We start from the raw sequence: 27,877 nt of genomic DNA on the forward strand, positions 1-27,877 counted from the left end.
AATATTCTTATTTCTATACGGGTACGGCACATGATCTCCGCAGTATATTGTTATGATGAGCGAAGAATGGCGGACGTTGTCATTGTTGGATACTTGTTTACATTTTTGCTTATAAATGCCTGTTGCGGTGAGTTTTTATCACACTATCTATCTCATAATGACTGCCACGATTTTCTGTGCATTTGCACAACATTTTAGTGCTTAAACCCCTCGGTTAATATGTAAACAACATCGCTTTCATAATTCGTCCCAATTCTCGTGTTTTTATTATTGTTTTGTATAATAATAAATTGTAAACGTCTTGTACAGCATATACAACAACATTTACGTCATTGTGGAATGTTATTGCATGTTAAACTGTTCTTAAAATCGTAATAAAACAATACTTTCTTTCATTTGATTTGCTAGACATGAGGCTGTTTTTTTAGGGAATAGTTTTGTGAAGTTTGTCTATCTATATCTATCTTCAAGGCAGGCGGAAGTATCTATTGCTTCATCTATGACGAATTGACGTCATTAGTTTGTTGATTTTGGAAGTTTATTTACTTTGCATATTTGACCCATATTATTTACTGTGCTTAAAATTCATTTATTTAAACGTTTTCGGTAGGACCCATCAGTTAAACCATAGGTTCCCAAACTTTTTTATGGCTCACCGGCCACCTAAACAGGATTAAAAATTTCTACACCAACTAACACTAAAGAATCACAATGAAAAAAATTCGGTAGCACTCACTGGACAGCATCAACCACAAATCTTCCCACCCCTTACCGCCCCCTTAGGACTCTCCAGCGCCCACTAGTGTTGGTCCAGACCATTTTGGGAAACTGAGTTAAATTGATTGAAAGGATGTAAATATTTATTTATTCGATTATCGACAGGCAGCTTTTGCTGATGTCTATTTATTAATTTTAATTTATGTATTGATGATAAACATTACATTTAATTCACACTTTTTTTAAAAACTGATAGGACTGTCTTTTTTAGCATACCATGATTTTGTACTGCTTGGTCAGGCCACCATGAAAGTCTTTCCTCTAGTCTAGTCAGGAGCGATCTCATCGTAGGATTTGCGACAAACAGAACAGCTTGTAGTATCTTGGTTCCTTTGCTCTATAAGCTTTCTAGAAGGTTTATACCTTTTCGGAAATAAGGGTTTCACACTTGATATTCCAGCAGTGGATGTACAAATAAAATTTAAATATCAACAATTAAAATAACAACTTCAACAGTTTGATCACTGTGAGTCTTCAGCATAGTGCATAAATGCTGATTATATTAATGTACACATACACCATAGACACATATATAGACAACCACAAATTACACCCAAACTCGCGAGAGAAATAAATGTAGGCCACAGAAATATTTTTCCCGGACCGGGAATCGAACCTGACACCTCTGTGTGGCAGTCCGGCATGGTATTGATCGGCCCCGGAGGCAGTTAAACTGCAAATAAGCAGTTAAAATTAACCATTACAACTACCACTAGCTAAAGAAGTAACTCGTTAGTTCATGATCTTTCTCTACTCCACTAGCAAGCTCTCAGCTTCCCAATACCTGTTTAAACCAGAAGACATTGTCTTTTCAGCTGGACTACCAGGTCTCGAAGTGGACCAGGACGATTCTTCAAGCATGCCTGCACCAGCCCAGCGCAATCAAGTTACAGATGATACAAATAATAAGATAGATTTTTACCCCAGGTAAATACCAACTTCCATGTATGATTATTGATTAAGCTAACCCCTTTAGTATCTTAAAGTTGTCTGTATTGGCATTTAAAAGTGCAATTATTTTGGTTATTGTTCTCAGGGGAATGTGCCTAACATATAACAGACTTCATTGATATTTATTAAGTGAACTTCGTGTTTGCTTTTGGTGATAAATATTTTGCCATTATATGTTTAGAACTTAAGAATGTAGCAACATTTGATTTAAGGGTTAACTTTGATAGAAATCGGTTTGTTTCATAATGGATACCCATTTAAATCAGTATTTAGTTGTAGAAAAGATGCGACACCAAAAAAATATGAAACATGACAGTTTTGAATATCATTTTCTCTTCTGAATGGTATTTATGTTATCAGAGATAAAAAATTAGAGTTATTCTCGTTGTGTTGCCATTGTAATGTTGGGTAAAATATACTTTGAGAGATCTGCAGGCTTTACATTACCGAAAATAGGTGGCTCTCAAGAAGAAAATGTTTTACTCTCCACTGACTAAGGCACTATTATTTACTAGTACTAGCGCTTGTAGAGATAACTTTCGTGAGGTCATTTTTTCAACTTTTTACAACCCATAGATTTATTGAGGGCATCTATGTACACTATGTAAATTACAATTTTTACAAGAGTCACATCTCCAAAATAACAACTTTTCAGGAGAAAGACTTAAGAGATTTGCTACCACAGCTAATTCTGGCGTCAAGCAGTAATGTTAGCATGTACAGTGCCCGGTTTTGAAGAGCAAGCATGCTTATGAAATTGCAGGCACGTGGGACTTGTCAACTTATGTCTCAGGATGGCAGGCGCAGTGACAGCAGTATCTTTCAGATCTTTGCGATTTACAGCTCTGGTGGCACTGCAACTGTTTTGGACAGGCGTGTCGCTTGACACCAGACGCACGACTTGTTTGCCCCGTCACTTTCCCGTGACTTTCATGTCATAAAATCACAAGGACGTATGATCACATGTGGCTATGTTTTTATTGTGCGTAGTGTAAAAAATAATAATGGGCTATCTTATTCACCAGAATGACTGTTTAAAACATTTGAGGCGTGTCTGGAGCGCAAAAACGACGCTGACATACCGGCCCGATATTGTCACGCGATTATTTTAACCAATGGAAAGTTCGGTGACTTATTCAAAGTACAAATTGCGCACATTTCACTAAAGCTGTGTAATAATTGAAATAATTAACTATCATTTGCTCATGGAGTGTGTTCGGACGGAACCTATCAGGGCGCGGTGATAGGCACAGGCTTAGAATAATAACGCATAGAAACCTAGTCCGCACACGCTAAGTGAGGCATATTGAAGCGCTCCCAAAGGGCCTACACGAGCGGGCGGGCCGTCAGTGCTCAAGGTCAACTTGCACCGCGAACAGCTCAAGAATTTTAGCTAAAAATGACGAAATGTGCGGTAAATGAGTGTAAAAATACCCTTACGTCAGACAAACATAAAATAGATACTAACATCACATTCCACAAGGAAGTAACGCGTTTCAACTTTTATATAAATATTCACTAAAACCGCAAATTAACCTACTACTAAAACTAGCCTACATGAATTTGATTTTTGCCTCACTTGTGACAGTTCGTTTGATATGAAACTATCATTCTATGCGTTATTTATTACACAGTACATTTAATGTTGGGTGGTTTCAATACGTTTTGTCGGAGCCAACACGTAGTGCCTCGAAGATTTTGTATACATATTTGGTTAGATAGTATTGTGATTTATCTGTTTGAATTTTATTAAGTGTTAACTTCTTTTATTATTATTTTTAATTTTATTATTACTTTTCTTCGTTTTATGTTTATATTTCTGGCTAAAAACAAACCATTGTGAATTTCATAAAAATAATAAGTGGATAGATGAGAAACGGTAGTATCGTTTTGTAGCAGTAGAACTTGCTAAAAGTTTTGCCCAGGGAATTCAACCATCGTACTTTTAAACAGTAATATTAGCATTACTGCGTTCCGGTGTTGAAGGGTAATGTGTTTTTTTTATAACACCAAGTGACGGGATTACACGGTAAGCTACACGCCTGTCCATAACAGGTGCAGTGCCACTTAGAGCTTTAAATTGCAAAGATCTGAGGGGCACTACGCCCGTCACCCTGAGACATAAGTTGACAAGTCCCATGTGTCTGTAAGTTCACCAGCACCCTTACCCTTCAGAACCGGAACACAGTAATACTGACATTACTACTTGGCGGCAGAAATAGATAACTACTTCCCTGGACAAACCCTTTCACAAGAAGATCTACTGATGCTCATGTGTGCAGTGGCAGTGTTCTATGCTCAGGTCTGTGTGATTTAAAGCCTTGAGTAACATTGCGACTACTATAGGCGTATCGCATACCACCCGGCGCGCGACATATTCAACATGTCACTCGATATCACAAAAATATGCAATTAAGGTACAGCCATTGACTTACAAATAAATGGACGACGGGTCTAATACACAAACCACGAAAAAAATGTCCCAAGACAATCTATTTAAACGTAGTGACATGTAAAGGAATATAAAAATTTAAATTAGATTGTAATGTCATCGCAGTACTGTCTAATTTTGCTTGCTTCGCTGTCAGTCGAACAAACGAAAACTAAAGCGTGAATGACGCTCTGTATACGATTTTAACGCCCTATAAGTTCGGACACTTTTTAGCGCGGACCCGACGTCCATATAATTGTAAGTCAATGGGTACAGCGCATATTGTAGTACTTACGGTAATGTTCATAGATTAAACAATTAAATAACACACGCAAAATAGGCGCCTTGTCGTCGAGTTGCGGATACCAGCCCGTTGCACCAAGTACCAAGTATGTTCATAGATGCCATCAGTAGAGATTTTGTCTTCATGTTAAGCCTGCCGGGTTTTATTCGTGGGTCATATTAGTTTGCAACTGCCTCCGTGGCCGAACGGTTACTACGCCGGACTGCCACGCAGAGATCCCAGGTTCGATTCCCGGGTCGGGAGAAATATTTGCATGGCCTACATTTATTTCTCTTGTGAGTTTGGGTATAATTTGTGGTTGTCTTATGTGTGTATCCATGGCACCCGCGACCCAGGGTTTCCCTAGTGCGGGGCTATGTTGAGTGTGTACGTTATTATTATTATTGCAGTTTTATTTTCAAATACGTTGTGTTATATCTGTCCTTTTTTTTTAAATAGTTTAATTAATTTGTATTTTTCTTCTGTACATGCCACTCAAAATAAGGAGGAAAAAATTCCATAAAAGGTAACTTGCTGTTGTGCCTAAACTAAATTAGACTTTCTAGATATAACGTAAATAACATGTACAATGCATGTCGCACGTTGAAAACAGTACCATCACTAAACGAATATCATTGACTTACAAATAAATGGGTCTAATACAAAAACCATGAAAAAAATGTCCCAAGTCAACCTATTTAAACGTAGTGACATGTAAAGGAATATGAAAAAGCTAAAACGTTGAATTCAAATTGTAATGTCATCGCAGTACTGTCTAATTTTGCTTGCTTCGCTGTCAGTCGAACAAACGAAGACTAAAGCGTGAATGACGCTCTGTATACGATTTTAACGCCCTATAAGTTCGGACACCTTTTAGCGCGGACCCGACGTCCGTATATCGTGCTTTTTTTTACCTATAAACTTATTTTCATAATCTTTAAACGCCATTTTCCGAAAGTTGACCGTAGTTTAGTGACCGTATTGATGTCAACGTCCGTTTTGTTAGATTTTAACACTTTAAAAAAATTACCATAATTTATTGTCTTTTGGGACAGATTCTCATTTGATCACCGGTGGTAATCCACCGTCTCATAAATTAAAGCTTTGTCTTTTGTGGTGCCTAGTTCGTTAATATAGATTTGGTATTAATTTGTTTTACTTACACTATATCAAACTCCTCCTACATTTGACTATTACTCAGAGTGCTCTCAAGGTGGATTTCGTACTTCACCGCCGGCGGTACACTCCGCCTGATAGGCGAGTTGTCCGTGCCCCACCAGTGGTGCACGCCGATGCCTCAAAAAGGCGTTGAATCAATCACTCTGGAAAAAATATATAGTAAAATTGAGGATATGCACTGATACGGTGTGAAAACACGATGCGTGAAATAATTCACGATAGAAAAAATACACAAGCTTACCTCGAAATTTTACAAGAAAACCGCTTCACTCAGTACGTACTTTACATATACCAATTATATTTTTTTATATCAACTGAACTAAATAGAACACTTATAGTATACAATATACATTTTTGAAAGGGCTTTAACTTCGTTTATAAAAAAAAATATTTATAGTCCATCTGTTTAGGTACTTAAATAAATGTAAACAATCTTGAGATGTCTATTTAATGAAATATACATTTATAAAATGATTTTCTCTTACCTTCAAATACAAAATACAAATACTTAGCTTCATATGAAATTGCATGCCTATTTTTATACCTATTGATTTGTAAAGCATGTCTTTCAATAAAAAGATGTATCAAGATTGTTTACATTTAGTAAGTACCTAAACAAATGGACTATAGGAAAAAATTTAATTCGAACTGAGGTAGTATCGTCTCTTAAGCTATAATAAATTAATATAAATTTTATTTATTTGTTTATTTCCACACTTAATCTATTTTTACAGGTTATACCCAATACAATAGACCAGCAATAACTATAACTACCTATATCTGACTATAACATAATATGTAAAGCGCTATCTTCGTGAATTCACTCAGAGAACAGTGGAATAGGTCGATCGTATTTGCTATTTTATTCAGTGTCCTCAACGCGCGCGTCAAGGGACACTCAGCCAATAGATTGGTCCTCCCATGTGGCACCAGTAACAGCGGCGGCCGGCGACGTCGCTCCACGTACTTATCAGGAACACACAATCCTAATATTCCTAACAGCATTGCATTATGTAGTATACCTCGGAATATTTTCCACAGGTACACTATTAACGCTAAGTTTCTGCGCACTTCTAGCGTATTGTACCCCACCATACCATATAATTAGTCATCAAATACCTGATTTGTGTTGTTTGCTGTGTAATCTTGTCCTTGGAGACCACAGGAGTAACTCCTCGCTATGTTGCTTTCAGTACACATTAAAATCTCAAGTGGCCAGAAAACTTATAGTTACTAGAGCAAGTCTTTGTTACTTAAAGTGAAAAAATGCCAAAACCCTGGGCACGATACCCCAAGGTGCAGCGCTCGATATAATCCGTTAACTAGAATATGTTTTTCATTCAGTACCATTTAAATACTTGTTGTATTACGAAAACAACTGTGAAATAGCATAAAATAAGTTAACTGAATAAGAATTGTATAATAATAAATATACAATTTTTGCATTAATATTAGACATACAAGGTTCGCATTAATATTAGACACTGGTTGACGACTTTACTATCTCAGTCAGCTGTGACCGCTAGACCAGTAAAAGGTCCCGACACGTTGATATTGTTGGAGAACAAATTTCGCAAAGGGATGCACGATTTTTTGCTTTGTATCGATTTTTTAGATCGTAATAGATCATATTCCTCAAAATCGATCCACGGAGCGGATCGTATACATTTGAATCGATCTCATAAAAATCGTGAAATTACCTGATGCGCTACAATGCCGCGGCAGTCCCGTTAACATTCTAAACGCATTATTATACTGCACCCTCAAAGTGTTTAGGGTCACCTTACTACTTCACCCAAAGGCTACATGTGTAGAAGGTTTGACAGCATGCTTTAAAACCGTTAACTTGACCTCTTTACTCCAACGTATAAACGAGGGCTCCCCTTTCAATGTCCACCAGACCCGACTGATCGTCGGTCACCCAGTGATCCAGGTATTTAAATATGAACACTCGAGCTCACTTTTTTTAGCATTGTACTTGAGTCCCTGATCCACAGCATAGTTCTTACAAATACTGTACTAAACACTATAGTAACATAAATGGAGGGAAACGACAGAATTTTTTGTCTTATATTTACCAGACTTATACACTATACTGACATGTGTTCGGCTGTGGTGTATGCAAAAGAATCCCATTCAGCTAAAGTCACAAACAAGACTAGGCTGTGGCGCTGGTTTTCAATGGGCCCTCGTCGAGTAAGTGACGGACGTGTGCGTCCCGAAGTGAAAATTAAGTAAACTACGTAAATACTTGTGCCTTATGTGCATATCGTGTCGTTGCGCATTTTCGAGTCGTGTCATGGCCTAAAGGCATGCTGGAATAAATTATAATCCTTCTAGAAACGGAGTGTAAACCGAAACTGCAAGTTCAACTGTTCTGCCGTCCGCTAACCAAAACGCGGCGAAGTGAAAAATGGTCAAATAACCATTTTAAATAGCAAAAAATAGAGCACAAAATTATCTTACTTACTCATCGGAACTTACCCTAACGATACATAGCTGAAATATCATCAAATAATATGAATATATTCTAAAACTGTTTTATGATTTTTTATGATATCTCAAAAAAATATTTTGTCACTTCACAGCGGACGGTAGTGTTGTTTTTATCATATAACTTTGATAAAATTCCACAACGCTTAGTCTAGGCAGATTGATTGTTTTAATTGGAAATTGAAATATTGCACAGGAAAATCACAGATTACATTTCATAAAAGGATAACACAAACAAAAGGTACTGCTTATTTCTATAAGAAATTTCTTCCTGGAGACTTAAATACAGGACAAAATAACTACAATAACGGGCTTAAAAAACAAAACTATATAATACAATATTAATAACATTAAACTACTATAAACTAGATACATATTTCATAATAAAATACCTATAAAATGGATGGAACAGTAGATAAATAATGCTCCTTAACTCTCAATTCAAAAGTAGCCAACGTTGTATTTTCGTGAACAGATTCCAAAGCCTGACCGCATGAACAGTGAAGGAGTGATAATAGAAACCGGAATTGAAACCGAAAAGATAATAAAATAGCGGGAATCCGCATAGTCTAAGAAGGGTAAAACAAGAGTCTGAAAATTGTTAACAAATGTCACAAAATCTGAATTATATTTTATTACAATACCAAAGAAAATAGAAGGCTTTTTTCATGTGTATAGATAGATTCAGTAAGGATGTATATTTTACGCGGGTTTTTCTGTACCTAAAATCTGCATCTGCAACAACTCTAGTATGGACGCTCACAATCCCATAATAGTGAAAGGCGCGTGTAACGACCATCACTGTGCAACGCGAGTGCATTGCGAGATTCCACGAATGTGTCCGTCCGTACAAAGCACGCGGCGGGCGCGCACACGTACAAACCACGTTACTGTGTGGAGTTACCATATTTGTTTTATTTTACTATGATTTTTATATATATTTTTTATTGCACCAAATAAATACAACAGAAATATTAGATTAACAGCTAGTGAGCAAATTCCTAAAAGAGATATCTTCCAGCCAACCCAGAGCATTGAAAACTAAGGTTGTAAGCGGGCAAGAGAGAATGACAAAGAAATATAATAAACTACATAAATAAAAATAAAAACGTTATCGAATGAATGTTACCGAACGTCCTATTGTTTACGAAGCAATAATGTAATATGGAAATATCTTATTATTTTAAATAAAGTCTGGATTTTGTTCAATTTTATTAATTTATTTTAATGCAAGATTAATGCATTCCTAAATTTTAGGCAGTCAGAGTCTTAAAAAAATATTTTCATTTCGTTTTCAATTTTCTTATAATCTATTTCACCGGCTAACTCCGTAAACGCTGTTGGATAACGATGACATAGCCGAATCCGAATCGTACGTTTACTTCGGAATGTTTAGAATAGCTAGGAAAGCGCCCTTCGATTCGAGAACGATATCCAATCGAGCGATTCGGTTAAAATATCGAAGAGTTCCGAATCGGGGTCCAGGTCACTTGACAGTTACACAACTGCACGTAAACACCTATTGTAATGAAATTAATTAATAATTTCCTCTGGCAGTTCACCCCGTTACCAATGCTACAACTGCGAGCACGAGAACTGCGACAACTCGTCACGCGTGACCGTGTGTGACGGGGCGTTATTCTGCTTCAAGTCTAGCGTGCGTGATGGCGACGTCGTGACCTACTCCCGCGGCTGCAGCAATCAAGACGAGCATTACCATTTCACATGCCGCACTGCATCTCATCAAACTGGGTATGTTTTTTTTATATGCTACCTTGTCACGGGACGAACAAATCGTGCGCCTGATGGTAAGCGACACGCCTGTTCATAACAGTTGCAATGCCACTCAGAGCTTTAAATCGCAAAGATCTGAGGGGCACTGCCACTGCGCCCGTCGCCCTGAGACATAAGTTGACAAGTCTCATGTGCCTGTAAATTCACCACAGTAGCATTACTGCTTAGCGAGGCCGGTCGGGTCAATATGGGAATACTTTTTTATATTGTCACGGGTTTCGCAAAATAAAAATACCCTATGCAATATTAATATTATTTGTTAATTTGAATTTTTATTTCATTTAATTATTGTTTAGAAATTCAGTTTATATTTTAATCTATATGCGATAACTCTTGATGATTCTTTGTTGGCTGGATAGAGGGTACCTCAGTACTGGTCCCATTTGAATTAGAATAAAATATTCCACCTCTAAAGGTGGCAAACTAACGGACGAATTACTTTTTACTTTTTTTTTTTAGTACTTGCTGAGATTATGATTTTGTAGATTTAAATTTGTAATGCATTCCCTGTGATCAATGCTTACTAATATAATATAAGCTTACTACTACTAATTACTGTATGTGGTGTCCGAGAGTAAAAGATTTCTATTTTTTTATTAATTACTTATTTTTAATATTTATAGTAATCTCCCTCCGTGTCGGGCAAACGTGAGGCACCCTGTATATCGGGTATAAAACATTTAATCATAACAGCAGACTCACGGTAACGTCCTATTGCAGCGTACGCAAACGCCAAGCGGGCGGCACGCACAACGTGAGCTGCTGCCGCGGGAACCTGTGCAACGCGGGGGACTTTCCGTCGCTGCCCGGCGACGCGGCCGTGGAGCCGCTGGCGGCGCAGGCCTGGCACACGTGGGCCGGCGTGGCCGGGGGGCTGGGTGCCGTGGCTCTCATGGCCGTCGTGGCCGTCTTCGTGCTCAGAAGGATGCACAGGTAAGGCACCAGCGAAAGCGGTACAGTAATAGATAAGTTGATAGACACTACACGTTTATCGACTTTCCACAAGAATATGAAACAAGAAGTAACGAAAAAAAAACAAAGAAACGCAAAACAAAACATAAAATAACAAAAAGGTAAGAAATCAAATAAATAGACATAATAAAGAACATATATCTGCTAATTAATTAAAAGCAAGTTGTGAACGCTGCAGCAAGCCAAACAGGCCATAGCTCACGGGTGTTGCCCAAAAGCAACGCACTGATTTTCAGCTATCGCCTAGAGGATAACGCGGTGTGGTGCATCAACAGCAAAAACGTTGTAACGCGATTTTCAACAGCGTCTCAGTTACTAAAATTGCATTATCAGAAGTGATTCTTTGTTGGTAGTTAGTTTTTTTGTAGGTAGTTAATTTGTAACCACATTGGTACTGTTTGTTATCAAGGGAATTGTAAAAGATAATTTTTACGAACAATGACGCCACCGGCTAAGAAAAAAAGCGAGCCTGAGTTTGGAGAAGGATATAAAGTTTTAGAAAAGATGGGTTCGTTCGAATAGCAATATTTAGCTTTTTATTCCCCTTCTATCCATGGTAGCCGTCGTTAGGCCATGTTAGAGACCCTAGGGCCCTAGGGCGACCAAAAAACTATTGCACCAGCCGGGCCACACAAAAAAAAAGAACAACCCAGTTTTAAGCGAATTTAGCTTAACGCGATTTTGTCCGGAACGCATCCCTCGCAAAGCGGGGTATTACTGTATTAGAAATTATTTCAAAGAAAATCGAGAAACTTGCTATGAACTAAATAACCAGTGGTGATAAGCAAAAAATATGTGAAAATAATAAGGCAAAATGTTATCAACTCGTAGAATCTTTCAAAGGTTGTAGTTGTGCAGATGCGTCGTTATTATACCCAGTCAGAAAATCAAAAATTATTTACGACAATTTTCTCAGCTTTACTGTGGTCACATAAGAAACAAAGAACGTTTAATGTAATTTGTGGAGAAGTTCTCACTTGATTTCATTACAGTTTCATTACTGTACTAAAAATAATCTAGGATGATCCCTGTGACAGACAAATGAGCATTAAAAAACCTGAAACCATGTTCGGAAACGCGAGCAAATTCGGTTCTGGCATGCTTTTTCATACACTAACCTAACCTACTGAATGGAGCGCGGAACCAAGATTTGACAATTATGAAAATAGGGGATCAAATAAATATTTGACTGTCACCTGCAGTAAATTTTATTATTTAACTAACTAGTATCCTCAGAATCTTAAAAATGAATATACAGAAAATGGTTTGAGCAAATTTTTTTCTATTAATTTCGATTAATTCAATTAGAAAATGTCGTTCTAGTGTCAGTGGTCAGTAAAATACTACTCGTGAAGTAAAATAAAAACTTAAAAGATTTTTGTTTTTTTTTAATAATGTAAAGGAAAAATGGTAACAATTTAATGATTGTTGCGGCCTCCTCTTGCCAAAATCACAGCTTGTATTCTTCTAGGCATGCTTTCGAGGATATTGCTTATGACCTCTTGTGGAATTATATTATATAATATATTTTTAACACACGTCAATACATCAGACCTCAGACATCAGGAACAATACATCAGAGTACATCAGGGCAAATTTGAAAGTGGCGCCAAGGACGGAAAAGATGAGAAGTAATAGGTTACCTAGCGTGGTTGAAAATGTCATGCAGAGGGAAGAATGTCATGTGACGAGAAGAGTGTTTGGTATGAATGTGGAGGGATTTAAGGGGAAAGGAAGGCCAAAGAAAAGATGGATGGATTGTGTGAAAGATGACATGGGTAAGAAAGGTGTGAGTATGGAAATGACGGCTGTTAGGGGAGAGTAGAAGAAAAATACATGTTGTGCCGACCTCACCTAGCGTTGGATAAGGGCAGGAAGAATATATGTATATAAAACGTAAAAAGTGCACATTTACAATAGATCAATTATACTTTGAGAATCAAAGTAATAATATTGTCCCAAATCCAAATTGCAGACTTCGCGTTTCCCGTGCGGCTCACCACAAACTGGGCCCCGACTCGCACTACTTCTCCAGTAATGTGTACAGCCCCCACGTCACCAGCGCCTATTATGAAGGTATGTACATTATCAAATCATATTTCTTTTTATTATATTGGATAAGGTACCTACATGGGGCGCACTATACGTTTCCGGAACTGGCCATTTAAATAAACAATATTTAAAAAGTAATTGCCACATTTGAAAATGGAACTTTGTGACGTCTTTTTAGAAATTGGTTGTCTACATCGCCATGGATTTAACTCGTGAAAATTCGTAGGATGGTTTTCTTTGCGGAACGAGCAAAACTTATAGTGCGCCTCACGTATAACAACAGATTACAGATCAGAATATATAGCAACAAAAACATTTTATATGTAGGAATATAAGCCAGTTGAGTACCCGCCACAATGTGAATTTGAATTCTTTTATGGTGAAATTAGTAATTAGCATACGTCTCAGTCCTCAGTAGTGATCCCATTTAAACTTAAAGTAAATATAATACCACTTTTGGGTAACCGATAATAAAGTTTGAAGTCGGTTCCTTTATTTTTAACAATTAATAAGTTTTTTGTTATAATTTAAGAAAAAATAAAAAAATCCTCCGATCCGGTCGGATTCGAACTGACGTCTTCTAGAAAACCGTGTCAGACGGTATGCCAACTAAGCCACGAAATGAACCAGCTGACTTCACGAATTTCTCTATGTGCTTGTTTGTCGGATCTTTGTATTTGGTTTTCAACGACTTTTTAGCCGTAGCGCCATCTTTGAGAAATCTATGAAAGTGTTCCGTCACCCAGTTAGGTAACTTTACAGCTACCAGCCCTGCCTGGAAATTTTTTTTAAGTGTTCGATCTTTGTATTAGTAATTATAACAAACTAGTTGAGCAATTTCACAAAGAATAATTGGATATCATTGAACACAAATTTAAGCTTTTTGTTGCTTATTTAACTATTTAATATTTTTTATTTAATATAATATGTTTCCTTCTTTGTTTTCTGTTGCTGTTTTTTATTTATAAGTATTTATATAATTTTTAAATTGTTTCTAATTTAATTTGTCAAATAATGCCGATTTTATTTATTTAAACTAAACTAGGTTTTATTTTGCCTCTTTACACAACAGCACTCAGAATGTGCTAAATTTTATTGTGAAAATACATACAAAGCTTCTTATTGTTTAAAACAGTCGCGTGACAACGTGTGCCTGTATACGATTCGTCGACTTAGCAATTTACATATTGTGCAGCTGTTTTTAAACCACCTTGCTGATTAAACTTGACTAGATATCTTTTGCAATACAACTCTGTACAAATCTCTCAACGTCAAATACACACACGCATACACACACACACACACACACACACACATACACAATTTTTTTAGTTATTATTTTGGTGTAAATTATATATTTACTCAATACTCTTATAGTTAATACTACTAACATGACATCCTAGAGGTTGGGTGCCGGGAGACCCATATTACAAGCTCTGCTTAGTTTGGGCTCCAGTCTCCCACAATACATTACTCGTATTGTGGGAGACTGGATAAGCGTATGTAATAATATGTTCTCTACTGTAATGTTACTTTGATTTGTATTGTGGAGATAAATAAAGATATATTATTATTAGAGGGATCGGAATAGGTACAGTTTTTTTACCTAAAATTCTAGGAACATAGACAGAAAATGGAGACTGCCTTACGACAATATCTTTAGGTGCTAGACCTGTTCGGGATTCGGGAAATTACTTAAGTATCTACATTAAAAAGTGACGTAATTGGGAACAGGTAGGTAGACTATATTTATCTTAACTTTGCGACACAGTGGGTCGGATCAGCGATATTGAGGACATTGGATTTTTTTCACGATACCTCTCTTAAAAAAATGCCAATCAAAGATCCTATTATCCTGATTAAATATTGTCATATCATATTTAGCCATAAATTTAATAGTTTAGTGTATTTTTTGTAAGGGACCATACCGTGCCCCATCGTTACAAAATCTTAATCGATCCAGTCTTGGAATCACTAGACATTAGACCTATCTTTTATAGATATGCACACTAAAGGCGCGCCCAAACCTGCCTATTCACTACTTACACGTGTCAGAAGATGTGCAAAAATTGCTCATAAATAGGACCTAAAAATGTTGACGTAAGGCAGTCTCCATTTTCTGTCTATGTTTCTCGAAGTTTAGGTAAAAAACTCCACCAATTCCGATCTCTGATTATTATTATATACATAAACAGGAGATTTTGAGATAAGCCGTTATTCTAGAAAGCTATCGATGTATTTCGCAGGCATGGACGGATCCCAAACGGGCAACGGCAACGGGCTGAAGGCTGTACCCGCAGGGGACTCGACGTTGCGGGAGTACCTGGAGTGTTCAGTGAGCTCAGGATCCGGTTCAGGGCTGCCGCTGATGGTGCAGCGCACGCTGGCCAAGCAGGTGTCGCTCATCGACTGCGTCGGGAAGGTATGTCCACTGTTCAACACAGGTCTTCTAAATTTTTTTTATAAGCATAAGCGACTCGCCTATCCACACCAGTTGCAGTGCCACTCAGAGCTTAAAATTGCAAAGACCTTAGGAGCACTGCCAATGCGTCTGTCATCCTAGCGGACTATTATATGTATAGAATGTATAACGGCAAAGTATGCCATTTCATTACAATGTAAACTGAGCATTTACTTGAGCATAGGAATAGTGTTATGTACATTTTGGTGTACACGGGACCTCAGGAGGATAGACTCTTTGAACTCGAGACCCCTATCGCTGTCCCCAGGGCCGCTACGGCGAGGTGTGGCGCGGCTCGTGGTACGCGGACAGCGTGGCCGTGAAAATCTTCTTCTCACGAGACGAGGCCTCGTGGCGCCGCGAGACGGAGGTCTTCAGCACCGTGCTGCTGCGGCACGACAACATCGTGGGCTACATCGGCAGCGACATGACGAGCCGGAACAGCTGCACGCAGGTCGGTCTTGCATTCTTTAACTTTTTTATGACACCCAGTGACGGGACGAACGAGTCGTGCGTCTGGTGGTAAGTGACACGCCTGTCCAATAATAGTTCCAATACCACTCGGCGCAAAGATCTGAGGGGCACTGCCATTGCGCCCGTCACCCTGAGACATAAGTTTGCCTGTAATTTTACCAAAACTCTGAACTCAATTGTGGGCAAGGCCATTGTCCTGATCCTCCTTTACTAATAATATACAACTGCCTCCGTGACCGGACGGTTACTATGCCGGATTGCCACGCAGAGGTCCCGGGTTTGATTCCCGGGTCGGAAGAAATATTTGTATAGCCTATATGTATTTCTTTTTTTCTATTTCTCCACCAATTGCTTGATCTTATACTAGGAAATTCCTTCTACTATGAATACCACAGCAACAAAGCCAGTTTAGAAAGGTTCGTTTCTTTTTCTCCTAAATTGGTCGCACCAGGAATCAAATTGCTTGCGATCATCGTTTTACTCGTGAATAACTGCCTTAACTGACATTAAACAAGTTTTTAATAGAAACCATTTCGATTTAGCACTTCCCACGAAATGCTCTTTAAAAAATTAACTTTATAGATTAAAAACGGTAAACGATATTGTTAACAACATAAGTTACACATTGCATGACCCGTGACGGCATAAACTACCGAAGGCAGAATGCACCATACTTAAAAAAACCTAAGTCGAGTTTACTAAAGTTGAACGAAGTATGCCAATTTGTTGGCATTATATATTAACAATGTCTCATAACCTAAATATCGCATTCGAGTGTGCAGTCCGTCGAAATTTTAAAAAATTAATAATAAAGTTATCGATTTTTGATCAGACTATGGTGAGGAGCGTCAGAACGAAAACCGATTAATGCATTATGACATATTTCTTTTTAAATATGGTAATGTATTGTTTTTGTATATATTTTTTACCAAAATCAATCGAACCAGTTCAATAAACGCTTGATTCGCTTCAAAAACCTGCCAGAAACACGAGATCTAAACATAAACCTATAGACCTTTTTAATTTTATGAAACAATTTTACGACCAGAATTGGCACCGACAAATCCTTATCATTTTTCGTAATATTCACTTCATTATTAAGATTGGACAAAAAACTGAAACATCACTAAGTTAAGCCTTTTTATTTCATAAATAAATGTGATTCCTTATGTTCTTTTTAATAAAAACCTATGGTCACATCAAAAGGCGATATGTAATTTATTTTTCATTCAAAGAAATTTATATTTTATTTAGTAGAGCATATTTCCTATATTATACTGATTTTGAAAAATGCACTCAGCGTATTCTGTTTCTATACTCTAGCCAAATTCGATGTAGAATAAATGTCAACAAACAAAAACGTATGATTTTTAGGGTTTTCATCTCAAACTCTTTCACAGTTACTATACAATTTCAATAATTTCCTACGAAATTCAACTAGATTGTGGATAATACTAAATCTTGAAGCCATGTTTATAATGAATGTTATTCAACAGAAGTTTCAAATCACCTAAAAATGACATAAAAATGACCAGTAATTAATTATTTGTAAAACTGTGCCATCCCTAGTGACTTTTTGATTTGAAGAGAGAGATTGCAAACATTCGAGTTCTCTCAAGTTCAGAATCGGAAATAGATGCTGGATGATTTTAAATGTGTAAATTAATATCAAATAAAATCTTACAATTTTGTTTCTTTTCATCTACCATTACCTATCATCTAGCAGTAAATATTAATAGGACGCAAACACTTATTTTTATTCCTAAATCACACGTATCAATAGGTATTTTGTAAATTTTATAATAATTGTCTAGGTAACTTTAAAGGTAAAATGTTGATAGAAATTTTATTGAATAACTTACTGTACAATTTAATTTATAAAATTAAAAAGGTAAAATTACTTCTACATAACCCAATTACTTACTTACCTTTTTTAAATTCCAATTAAGGGAGCAGGCCGTGGGCAGAGCAACTCTTAATAATGAGCATTGAAAAAATGTTCTTTTCCTATGCCATCATTGGTTGCCTAGCAACGTTTTGTTATTAAACATTCTACATCGAATTTGGCTAGAGTATAGATAATTGCACCACAAACACATTTAACCTTACTGTAACCACATAGGGTTAATGTAAGATACAAGAAAAAAAGTTGGTCTCTTTCTCTCTTAAGTTGGAGAATATAAGATAAACCTTAATTTCTTAACGTTGAGGTCCAAAATGATCTAAAACATGTGAGATACTGAAACATAATGTCTTGCTTTTTCAGCTCTGGTTGATAACGCATTTCCACCCTCTGGGGTCGCTGTACGAGCATCTTAACCGAACCACCCTTACTCGGCATCAAATGATGGTAATTCTTCTGTCCACCGTCAACGGGCTTCTGCACTTACACACCGACATTCACGGAACACAGGTAACATTACCATTAAATGAATTGATATTCAATTCTTTTTTGTGAAATTATTCCACTTGTTTGTTATAATTATTAATACAAAGATCGAACACTTAGAAAAAATTCCTTCGAGTCAGCCGGATTTGAAACGACTTCTTCGAGCAAACCATGTCAGACAGTATGCCAACTAAGCCACGGAACGAACCAGCGACCTCACGAATTTTTCTATATGCTTGTTTGTCGGATCTTTGCATTTGATTTTCAACGACTTTTTAGCCGTAGCGCCATCTATGAGAAATCTATGAAAGTATTTCGTCACCCGGTTAGGTAACTTGACTAGCAGTCCAGGCCATGACTGGAATATTTTCTAAGTGTTCGGTGTTTGTATTACAATTATAACATTACCATTTCTGGACGATTCGTGAAAATATATTTATCCACAAAAAATATCTGCATTAATATGGAAACATCCTTGAAGGCTCCCATTTATAGATGATTCCTCGTTATTTCCTCGGATTATCCCTCTGACAGTTCATAAAAATGTACACAATATAACCTCTTGTGTACTGATTTACGTATATCATACAATATTTTCATTTTTAGCACCAGCCTTTACCGACTTTAAAAAAAGGAGGAAGTTATCAATTGTACTGTTTTTTTTATGTATGTATATATGTATGTGTATAACCGATTTTGATGGCTCTTTTTTGTTGGAAAGAGGGTACCTTAGTAGTGGTCCCATTAAAAGTTGAAGAAAATATTCCACCTCTAAGTCTAAGGGTGCCACCCTTAACTACTAGGAGACACAACACACCTTAACAACTAGGAGATGAATGACTTTTGAGGTCGGTTCTTTTAGTACTATTTTAAATCTACTTTGTCTCTTTCCTAAAATCGACTACTTTTCCTAATTACGCCGCTTCGCGATTGCCGGTGCGACATATGCAATGAAACGACTATATAATGAAATATAGTAACTAATTTAAATCGACCCTTCCCACGTAAAGTATCGTATGTTGAAATTGCCAAGTTTACGGGGCGTTTTCAAGTTTTGAATTCACTGAAATGAGCGTAACACTAAACTAAAGTCACTTTAGCATTTCTCAGTTTTATTCGGCAAAGCCCGTTACTTACATAGAGTATTATAAATCCTAGACATCGGTTAGATGATCTATTAGATGATCACTCTTTCAGTGAATTCAGAACTTTAAAACGTTCCCATGTGTACTTGGCAATTTCGACATACGATACTTTACGTAGGAGGGGCGATTTATCGTCTGACAACACTTTTACGCAATGAACTGTAATTTTACTCCGTCTGACAAATAGCCGGACTGTGCACAATACGGGCACAGTCCCGTACATTACTAAGTAGCGAAACGAATATATAAAGAGTGGTGACCTTGCAGGGCAAGCCGGCCATCGCGCACCGCGACATCAAGTCCAAGAACATCCTGGTGAAGGTGAACGGCGAGTGCTGCATCGCCGACTTCGGGCTGGCCGTGACGCGCCAGCACGTGGCGCAGCGCCTCACGCACAACCCGCGCCAGGGCACCAAGCGCTACATGAGCCCGGAGATGCTGGACCAGAGGTCGGTGCCAGTCTCTCGCCTTTCACTAAGGGGGTAATGCAATCGTTGCATAGTGAGCACCGCATTTAGGCCACGAGGCCTTGTCGGGTGCCGTGTTTAGGCCACGAGGCCTTGTCGGGTACCGTGTTTGGCCACAAGGCCTTGTCGAGTACCGTGTTTAGGCCACGAGGCTTTGTCGAGCACCGTGTTTAGGCCACGAGTAAGTACGAGATTTTAAGATCTAATTATGTAATGATTGCATACAATACATTTTCTACGAGGTAATAATATAATGATACAGAACGAATATTTAACGTATTTCTTAACAATCTATGACAACAAATGCAGTTTTTTTTAGTAAAAATTAACCCATTTATTAGGGTGGACAAAGCAAAAAAGCAAAAACCAAACAAGCGCTATAAAACTAAAAATCAAAGAGATAGAACTGGCCAAATACCGCATATATTTTAACCTTGTTTTAACCAATAATGTTTTTTATAAAGATTTATGACTCTATTACAAGACTTTTAGGCCACTTTAACCAAGCAGGAGGCAGTATAACGTTTGAGTAACATCCCAATTGTTATTTTAATTAGCAAAAATACGACGTTCTTTTTTTGAAACTCCTAGTTCTGTGTGAACTATAATGAAATTTTTCAGCTTAGTGGCGGATGTCATAGATAATACAATTTTGATTCAGAACTAAAAAGAGCGCCTGTATGATGTGGTTTATGAAATTATAATTGACAGATTACAGTGCAAGAGTAGAAAAAAAGTGTATTATACTCCGTCCAAGCATTTATTTGATTTATGACGTGCATGCCTCCGAAATTCCATAATTATTGACATATAACCATAGACAAATAAATGCAATCCGATATTTATCTAGCCAACAGATTATGTAACGAAGATTATTCAAATTGATAAATTTTGGTACCTGTCTAATAAATTATAATGAAATAAATTATAAATAATTATAATAAATTCTTATTGTTTATTATAATGAATCGTCGGATTCTTCTCCATATGAACGGGAACTTGAATCCCCAGTAACATTATTATTAATTCTTGAACTCATAAATTGTCAAAGGCAACATCACGATTCCAATCAGGGAATACCTTATTTTTTTAACCCGCATTTGTTCACGATAAAAATTTTATCATAAATAAATCGAATCCGAAACCCATTAGGACATCACCAATTGATTATAATTCGAACTGTCAAAAGTATAATAAATCGACTCATCCGTAGAACAAAGGCCTATGTGCGAGACTGCTTATTCTCAGACCATTCTATATTTCGTTCGTTGCTCTTCGCTGTGGATATCAGATCGACCAGTGTTCGATTTCATATGTCTGAAACGAAATAAGATATAAAAATTATGGAAACACCTATAGATAGGCGTTATTTTAAATAACGAGATTATGCATTTATCATATTTTCGTAGTATAATCACATCAGGGGGTCTACTCTCGATCTCCGTCCGACATCCGTCCGAAACAATTACTGCCAAATAAGCAATACTTGACCAAATGAAAAGACGCGTGATGCGAACGAAGCTTCAAACTGGATACTTGTCTTTTAATTTTGTCGAATATTACGACCCCTCCGACGTAAAATATCGTATGTCGAAATTGCCAAGTTTACAGAGAAGCGTTTTAAAGTTCTGAAGTCACTGAAACGAACATAACACGTGACTTTAGCATTTCTCACTTTTATTCGGCAAAGCTCATTACTTACATAGAGTATTATAAAATCCTAGATATCGGTTAGATGATCTATGGTGATCACTCTTTCAGTGAATTCAGAACTTGAAAACGCTCCCCTGTAAACTTGGCAATTTCGACATACGATACTTTACGTAGGATGGGTCGATTACTTATTTGACAGTAATTGTTTCGGACGGAGATCGAGGGTAGCCCCCCCAGACTCTGTTCTTCGGATGAGTTGAAAAGGTTGGAAGGTTGGACGGAGTATAGATAGCACGTTAGTACACGTTGTAATTGAGTAGCAATAGAGCTTCTTGTGAAAGAGTTCGGCTAGAAAAGTACTGTCGCCTTACCTTTTTCTGTCGCCAAGCAGTAATGCGATACGTTCCGGTTGTACGCACATGGGACTTGTCAACATACACACATCAAAAAAAGTTTGCGATCAATAGCATAAGCTCCTATAATTCTTTAAATTTAACTTTATCAAGAAAAAATCTATGTTGTATGCTTTCTTTAAATAGGAATACCCTGTTTGAAATTAAAATATAAAACTATTTTTTATTATTTATTTTAAAAAATTGAGCCATTAATCATAATGTAATAGTGATAGAAATTTCATAGAAAGAAAAAGACTGTTTAATTAAACTTAAACAACAATTTATTATTAAAAGGTGTGAATTCAATAACTCCTCCCCTGGCTCGAATACATGCGAAGATCCTCCTGGGCATGCTGAGGATCAAGTTATCCAGCATTTCCTGGGGTAACCTATCCCATTCTTCAATAGCGGCTTCCCTGAGCTCTGGAACTGTCTGGGGACGTGGCTCACGGTTCCATACTGCTCGTTTAAGAGCATCCCACGCGTGCTCTATTGGGTTTAAGTCGGGCGAGCCGGCAGGCCAGTCTAATCGTGTGATATCGTATTCTTGAAGAGCAGCATTGACTCGTTGAGCTCGATGTGCGGGCGCATTATCATCGACCAGTACAAATTGGTGCCCATGGTTTACTCGGAATGGTCTGACGATATCATCAATAGCAACTGCTTTGTACATGTCTGCTGTCATGAAGCCCCGATACGGGATCAAAGGCGTTCTAGCTCCAATCATAATGCCACCCCAAAAGGACACCGATTTTCCGCCTTGCTGAACTGTTCCAGTGGCAGTTCTTTGTCTTTCACGGTCGCCTGGTCTTCTCCAGACACGGACACGTCGGTTATCTGGATGAGTGCTGATTCGGGATTCGTCAACGAAGAGACAGTTTTGCCAAATGTTTTCGTCCTCACCTTCTTCATTTTGCCGAAGTCTAGCCCACTGCAATCTTCGTTGTTGACGTTGCCTGGAATTGAGCGGAGCTCGCCAAGACCTCCGTGCTCGTAATCCAGCCTGGTGCAAGCAATTGCGAACGGTCTGCGTGCTAACTTCAAGCCCAGAGGCGGCCCTGACTTCTGCTTTTATTTTAGTGGCGTTGATTGTTGGATCACGGGCTGCCAGCAATCTAATATAGCGCTTTTGGGCAGCTGTCAAAACAGTTGGGCGACCGCTGCGGGGTCGGTCAGCTAAATTCCCCATTCCGTGATACCTCTGCAACGTAGCCACGACACAGGATTGGGATATAGCAAGTCTGCGTGCTATTACTCTCGTGGTGTATCCTTCTTCCCTCAAAGTTACTATTCTAGCTCGTAAAACCTCTGATAATCCTCTTGGCATTTTTTCAATCACAACTTTCCGCGAAAAATATCTTGAATCGCTTATAATTGACTAAATCAGATTTCTGAATGAGCGTAAGCTAGGACTGAAAGCCTTTTTATATGAAAAAACAATTGAACGGGGTCATTGTTTTATGTTCTAATTTATTTTTAAATAAAGAATCTAAAAAGAAGAAAAAATCATAATATAATCTACAGTAACAAAAAAGATTTCAGTTTTTCGAAGTGATCGCAAACTTTTTTTGATGTGTGTATGTCTCCAGGGTGTTTTGCAATTTAAAGCTCGCTTGAGGGACAAGTGTTGTGCCTGGTGTTTATAATATATAAAAACAAAAAATAAACACGAGCAACATTCAGTCGATGGGCGATGGAATATTTATCGACAGAAATCACTAGCTGCTCGCAAGTGGGCAACACTTTCCCGCAATGAATTGTCATTTCACTTTATTTTCAAAAGACAGACTACAGTAAAGGAAGAAGTCGGTCGCGTATGTTGTAGCCACAGAATAATGAATACAGTAGAAGTGGTTAGTGAGCGTCTGAAGCGTGCCAACTAAAGGTATCGTAAGACCTATCAGACCGCAGTCAGCCATTTTCGCTTTGTATGGTATGGTTTTGTCATTCTTTCGTGCAAAATCTGTAAAGTCCTAGAAAAATGCCTTATTATGCTGTTTTGGAGTACAAAAATGAGAGTACCCGTGGTGGTATTTCATATCATTAAATTTTCTGTTTATTGAAATATTTTTTTTTGTTACAAGACACGTAAGTAAAGCTTATACCCTTGTAATATGGTCGCTTCTTGTTTGGAGAACTAAATTAATAACACCAATTCGTCGTCGTTCAGCAATTAACAGCTAGATGGCAGCACATTGATTGTAATTTCAATATAATGTCAAAACGTCATAACTTGCAATAATAGGTATTGATGGTGTTGAACTTTCAACGGTGTGCCAACAGGGTAACGTTTAAATTATATTAGCAATTCACAATTTGTTATTTCTTTTCAAATTTGAAACTACGACCAATCAATATCATGATTTTGTAGCGTCGAGTATATAATCAGAAATAGAGACGAAATAAGGACCATCCATCCCTGGCAAGTCGCCACGCAAATGGGCTTTATATCACTTTTAAAAATCAATTCTCATTTGCGTTGAAATCACAAATTAGAAAGCTGAAATAGTACAGCGCCAACAACTGACCTGTATGTACGTCTCCGATTTCCAAAAATTTTCTGTATTTATTGTAATAAAGACAATATCTCTAACAATGGGGGCTGTTCCATTCGGTGGTGTGATCGGAGCGCAGTTGTCACCGTAATGATTTGGCAGAATGGTTTTCAAACAGTTTAAATGGCGTTTCGACGCGATGTTTTGTAGTGTTTCGAACGATGAATGTGTGAGTTGAGATTCGATTTGATATCGTACGGTTTCTTTTCATTTTTATTCACAACACCCGAATCGAACGTCAAACTGTCACACCCGTACGATTACTCGAACTTCTCGACCGGCAAAGGCTACAAACGTTATACAGAACACAGTTATCGAATGAAAGTTACCGAACGTCCTATTGTTTACAAAATAAGAATGTAATATGCAAATCTCTTGTTATTTTAAAGAGAGTCTTGTTTGTTTAAAGTCTTACAAATGCGTATGAAAGGATTTTCATTTTTCTTATAATCTGTTTCACTGACTACCTCCGCAAACGCTGCGATCGAACGATTCGGTTACGACATCGAAGAGTTCCGAGTCGGGGTCCTGATCGCTCTTGTCCGCAGCATCGACCTGTCGTGCTTCGAGGCCTTCCGCAAGTGCGACCTGTACGCGCTGGGGCTGGTGGCGTGGGAGGTGGCCCGGCGCGTGTTCCCGGCGCGGGAGTACCGCGCGCCCTTCGCCGACCTCGTGCCCGCCGACCCCAGCTTCGAGGAGATGCGCAAGATCGTGTGCGTGGACGGCGCGCGCCCCGACCCGCCCGACGACCCGCACCCCGTACGTACTCCGAACTTGCCGTTCATGCGTTCAGGCGTTACTTTTTCTGTAATTGGCAGAGGCAGAGGGGGCTGGTTCGAATCCAGCCGGATCGATCGAAAAAACTTTTCCAAGTGTTCGATCTTTGTTATTAATAATTTTGACATTTCGTCGCCTTCCTTTCTCAAACTCGTATCTTAAAACGCAGTTATTGAAATGCAAAAATTGGATTCTATGTACAAATATTGTTAACTGATTTCACTACACACTAGCTTTTACCTATTCATAAAGTAATGTATCCAAGTTAACCCCCTTGATAAGAAATTTAAAATAAACAGAAAGCTTTGCCATCTCCAGAATAACCACTCTTTATAAGACTATCTTTATAAGAAATATTATACCTGTTCAACTTTAATTAACAATATTATGCATACTAACTCCATATAACACTTACGAAAAAGTTTTTATTATACTTATTATTTTATATTGTATTATATTATATTATATTATATTATATTAGAATTAATATATTATATCCGTGTTCAACAGTAGGATGTACAAAATTTTAAGTTTATTGACACCCTATATTACCGAACTCACGCACACCACGAAATGTCAACACGAAGGAGTACGAACGCGCACACTACACATAGAAATATTTTTGTACAACGAATGAGCGGTATACAGAAAAACTTAGTTAAGTTTATGTTATACTGGAATGTTTTGTTTTTTAATACTTTTAAATGTAATAAATACAATAAATAAACAAAAACACGAGTTTGAGAAAGTAAGGCACCGATTTATCATAATAATAAATCATTAATTTAACTAACTTACGACCATTAATTTAGCTAACTGCCTCAGTGGCCGAACGGTTACTATTGTTGTCTTCTTGTCTGCCAAACAGCGATCCCGGGTTCGATTTCCGGGCCGGAAGAAATATTTGTATGGCCTACATTTATTTCTCTCGTGAGTTTGGGTGTAATTTGTGATTGTTTATATAAAGTTTTATAAAGTTTAAAAAAACTAGCAACATTCACTTGTTAATTCATTGCATATGATTAAAACTAATACTTTAAGAATTAATACCCGCACTATTTATTTATTCATTAAATTATCGAAATCTTTTTTTTATCGATATATCTCATCTCTAACAGATACAGTGTTGCGAAGTAACCTTTGAACAATGTCGTAAAATAATTATGATTTTTAGAAAAATAATAATGTTGTTTCGTGCATTTCTCACAAATAAACACAGATTTGGTGTCATTTCTACTTTAATTTAATTTTGCTTAAGCAAAAGCTATTCATTTAAGAGTGAGGCTATTAAAGTTATTAAATTAATCCACGTCGTTACAATAATATATCGTGTAGATTTTTATGAACAATCACAGGGATCATCCTAGATTATTTTAATATAATCACCTTTATCGTTTTTCTGCTATTCCAGACAATGGTAGGCATAGCGAAGTTAATGCAAGAATGCTGGCATCAAAACCCATCGGTGCGACTACCTGCGCTCAGGATCAAGAAGACCTTGCTCAAGCTCGCCATGAATGACAACTCCATACACCTCAACGACGAAAATGAGGTCTCTGTTTGAAGGTACTATGGTATCTAATGGAGAATGCATCATTAAAAATTCACAGAATTATGACGTATGAAGACCAATTGGTCTAATATTTGACCAATGTAAGTTGACACCCGTGCCATAAGCAAACTTTACTATAGACAGATGAACTAATAATAGTTCTTTCGACTTTATATTGAAGAAAAATTTCAACGAAAACAACATGTTAAAACTGATCATCATCATCTTATATGTACTTGAAATTTTGATAAAAAATTTGACGCTTTTCAAAGTCATACCGTTAGTACCGTTTTTGTTATATCACATATAAGTTGGTGATGTCGGAATTGGTACAATGGCGTTGTGTAGTGGCAGCTATTCGTGATGTGATCTTTATTCCCAACAATACCACTGGTGGATATGGTCCTACAGTGATATTAACCATTAAAAAGGGAAAGGGAATAATGTTTCTAAGTCTGTGAGATGTATGGCCTTAACATGACATAGTTTTATATGTAATTAAAAAGTAATTTTTATTAAAACAAAAAGGAAACGACTTCAAACTTTGCTTATATGTATGTACATACAAACTGAAACTAAAATGTTGACACTCGGCTACCGGAAAGTGCGCGAAACCGGATTCATCCCCTAGTTTGCCACCCTTTATTAATATTTTCTTCAAATTCAAACGGGACCAATAATGACGTACCCTCTTTCCAACAAAGCAAGAATCATCGAAATCGGTTCACAATCGCCGGAGTAATTCCGTAACATACACACACATACAAAAAACAAACGAATTGAGAACCTCCTCCTTTTTTAAAGTCTGTTAATAATTATGTAAACTGATTTTAATGATTTCACATATTGTCGGTTAATGTTACTTAACAAGTTTTCATTATTACTAGTATATTGATCAAAATTGAATATTCATCCCACTGAAGTAGGCAGAGACCACGATCCTCCACTCGCTATGTTCCCGATAAACCTCTTTTGCGTCCTACGTCCGCATCAGTCGCCTCATACTTTGCACACCAGGCGCACAATTGATTCGTCACATGACTTGATATCATACCATAAAAAGTGTATACCTTTTCA

The 27,877-nt window shown here is 37.4% G+C and overlaps 1 protein-coding gene across 1 annotated transcript; it reads left to right on the forward strand.

Annotated features, from left to right (window-relative positions):
• Positions 1–27,388, forward strand: LOC113227734 (activin receptor type-1). Its single transcript, XM_026460721.1, has 11 exons — positions 1–127; positions 1,593–1,704; positions 9,672–9,866; positions 10,629–10,841; positions 12,856–12,956; positions 15,179–15,354; positions 15,662–15,847; positions 18,134–18,280; positions 19,669–19,850; positions 25,020–25,230; positions 26,660–27,388. The coding sequence occupies exons 1-11, from the start codon at positions 31–33 to the stop codon at positions 26,810–26,812; spliced, it is 1,773 nt and encodes a 590-aa protein (XP_026316506.1). The 5' UTR covers positions 1–30; the 3' UTR covers positions 26,813–27,388.
• Positions 27,389–27,877: the final 489 nt, after the last annotated feature.

Source organism: Hyposmocoma kahamanoa, unplaced genomic scaffold, assembly GCF_003589595.1.
Source record: "Hyposmocoma kahamanoa isolate Upper Pololo Valley unplaced genomic scaffold, ASM358959v1 215, whole genome shotgun sequence".
Lineage (NCBI taxonomy): Eukaryota > Metazoa > Arthropoda > Insecta > Lepidoptera > Cosmopterigidae > Hyposmocoma > Hyposmocoma kahamanoa.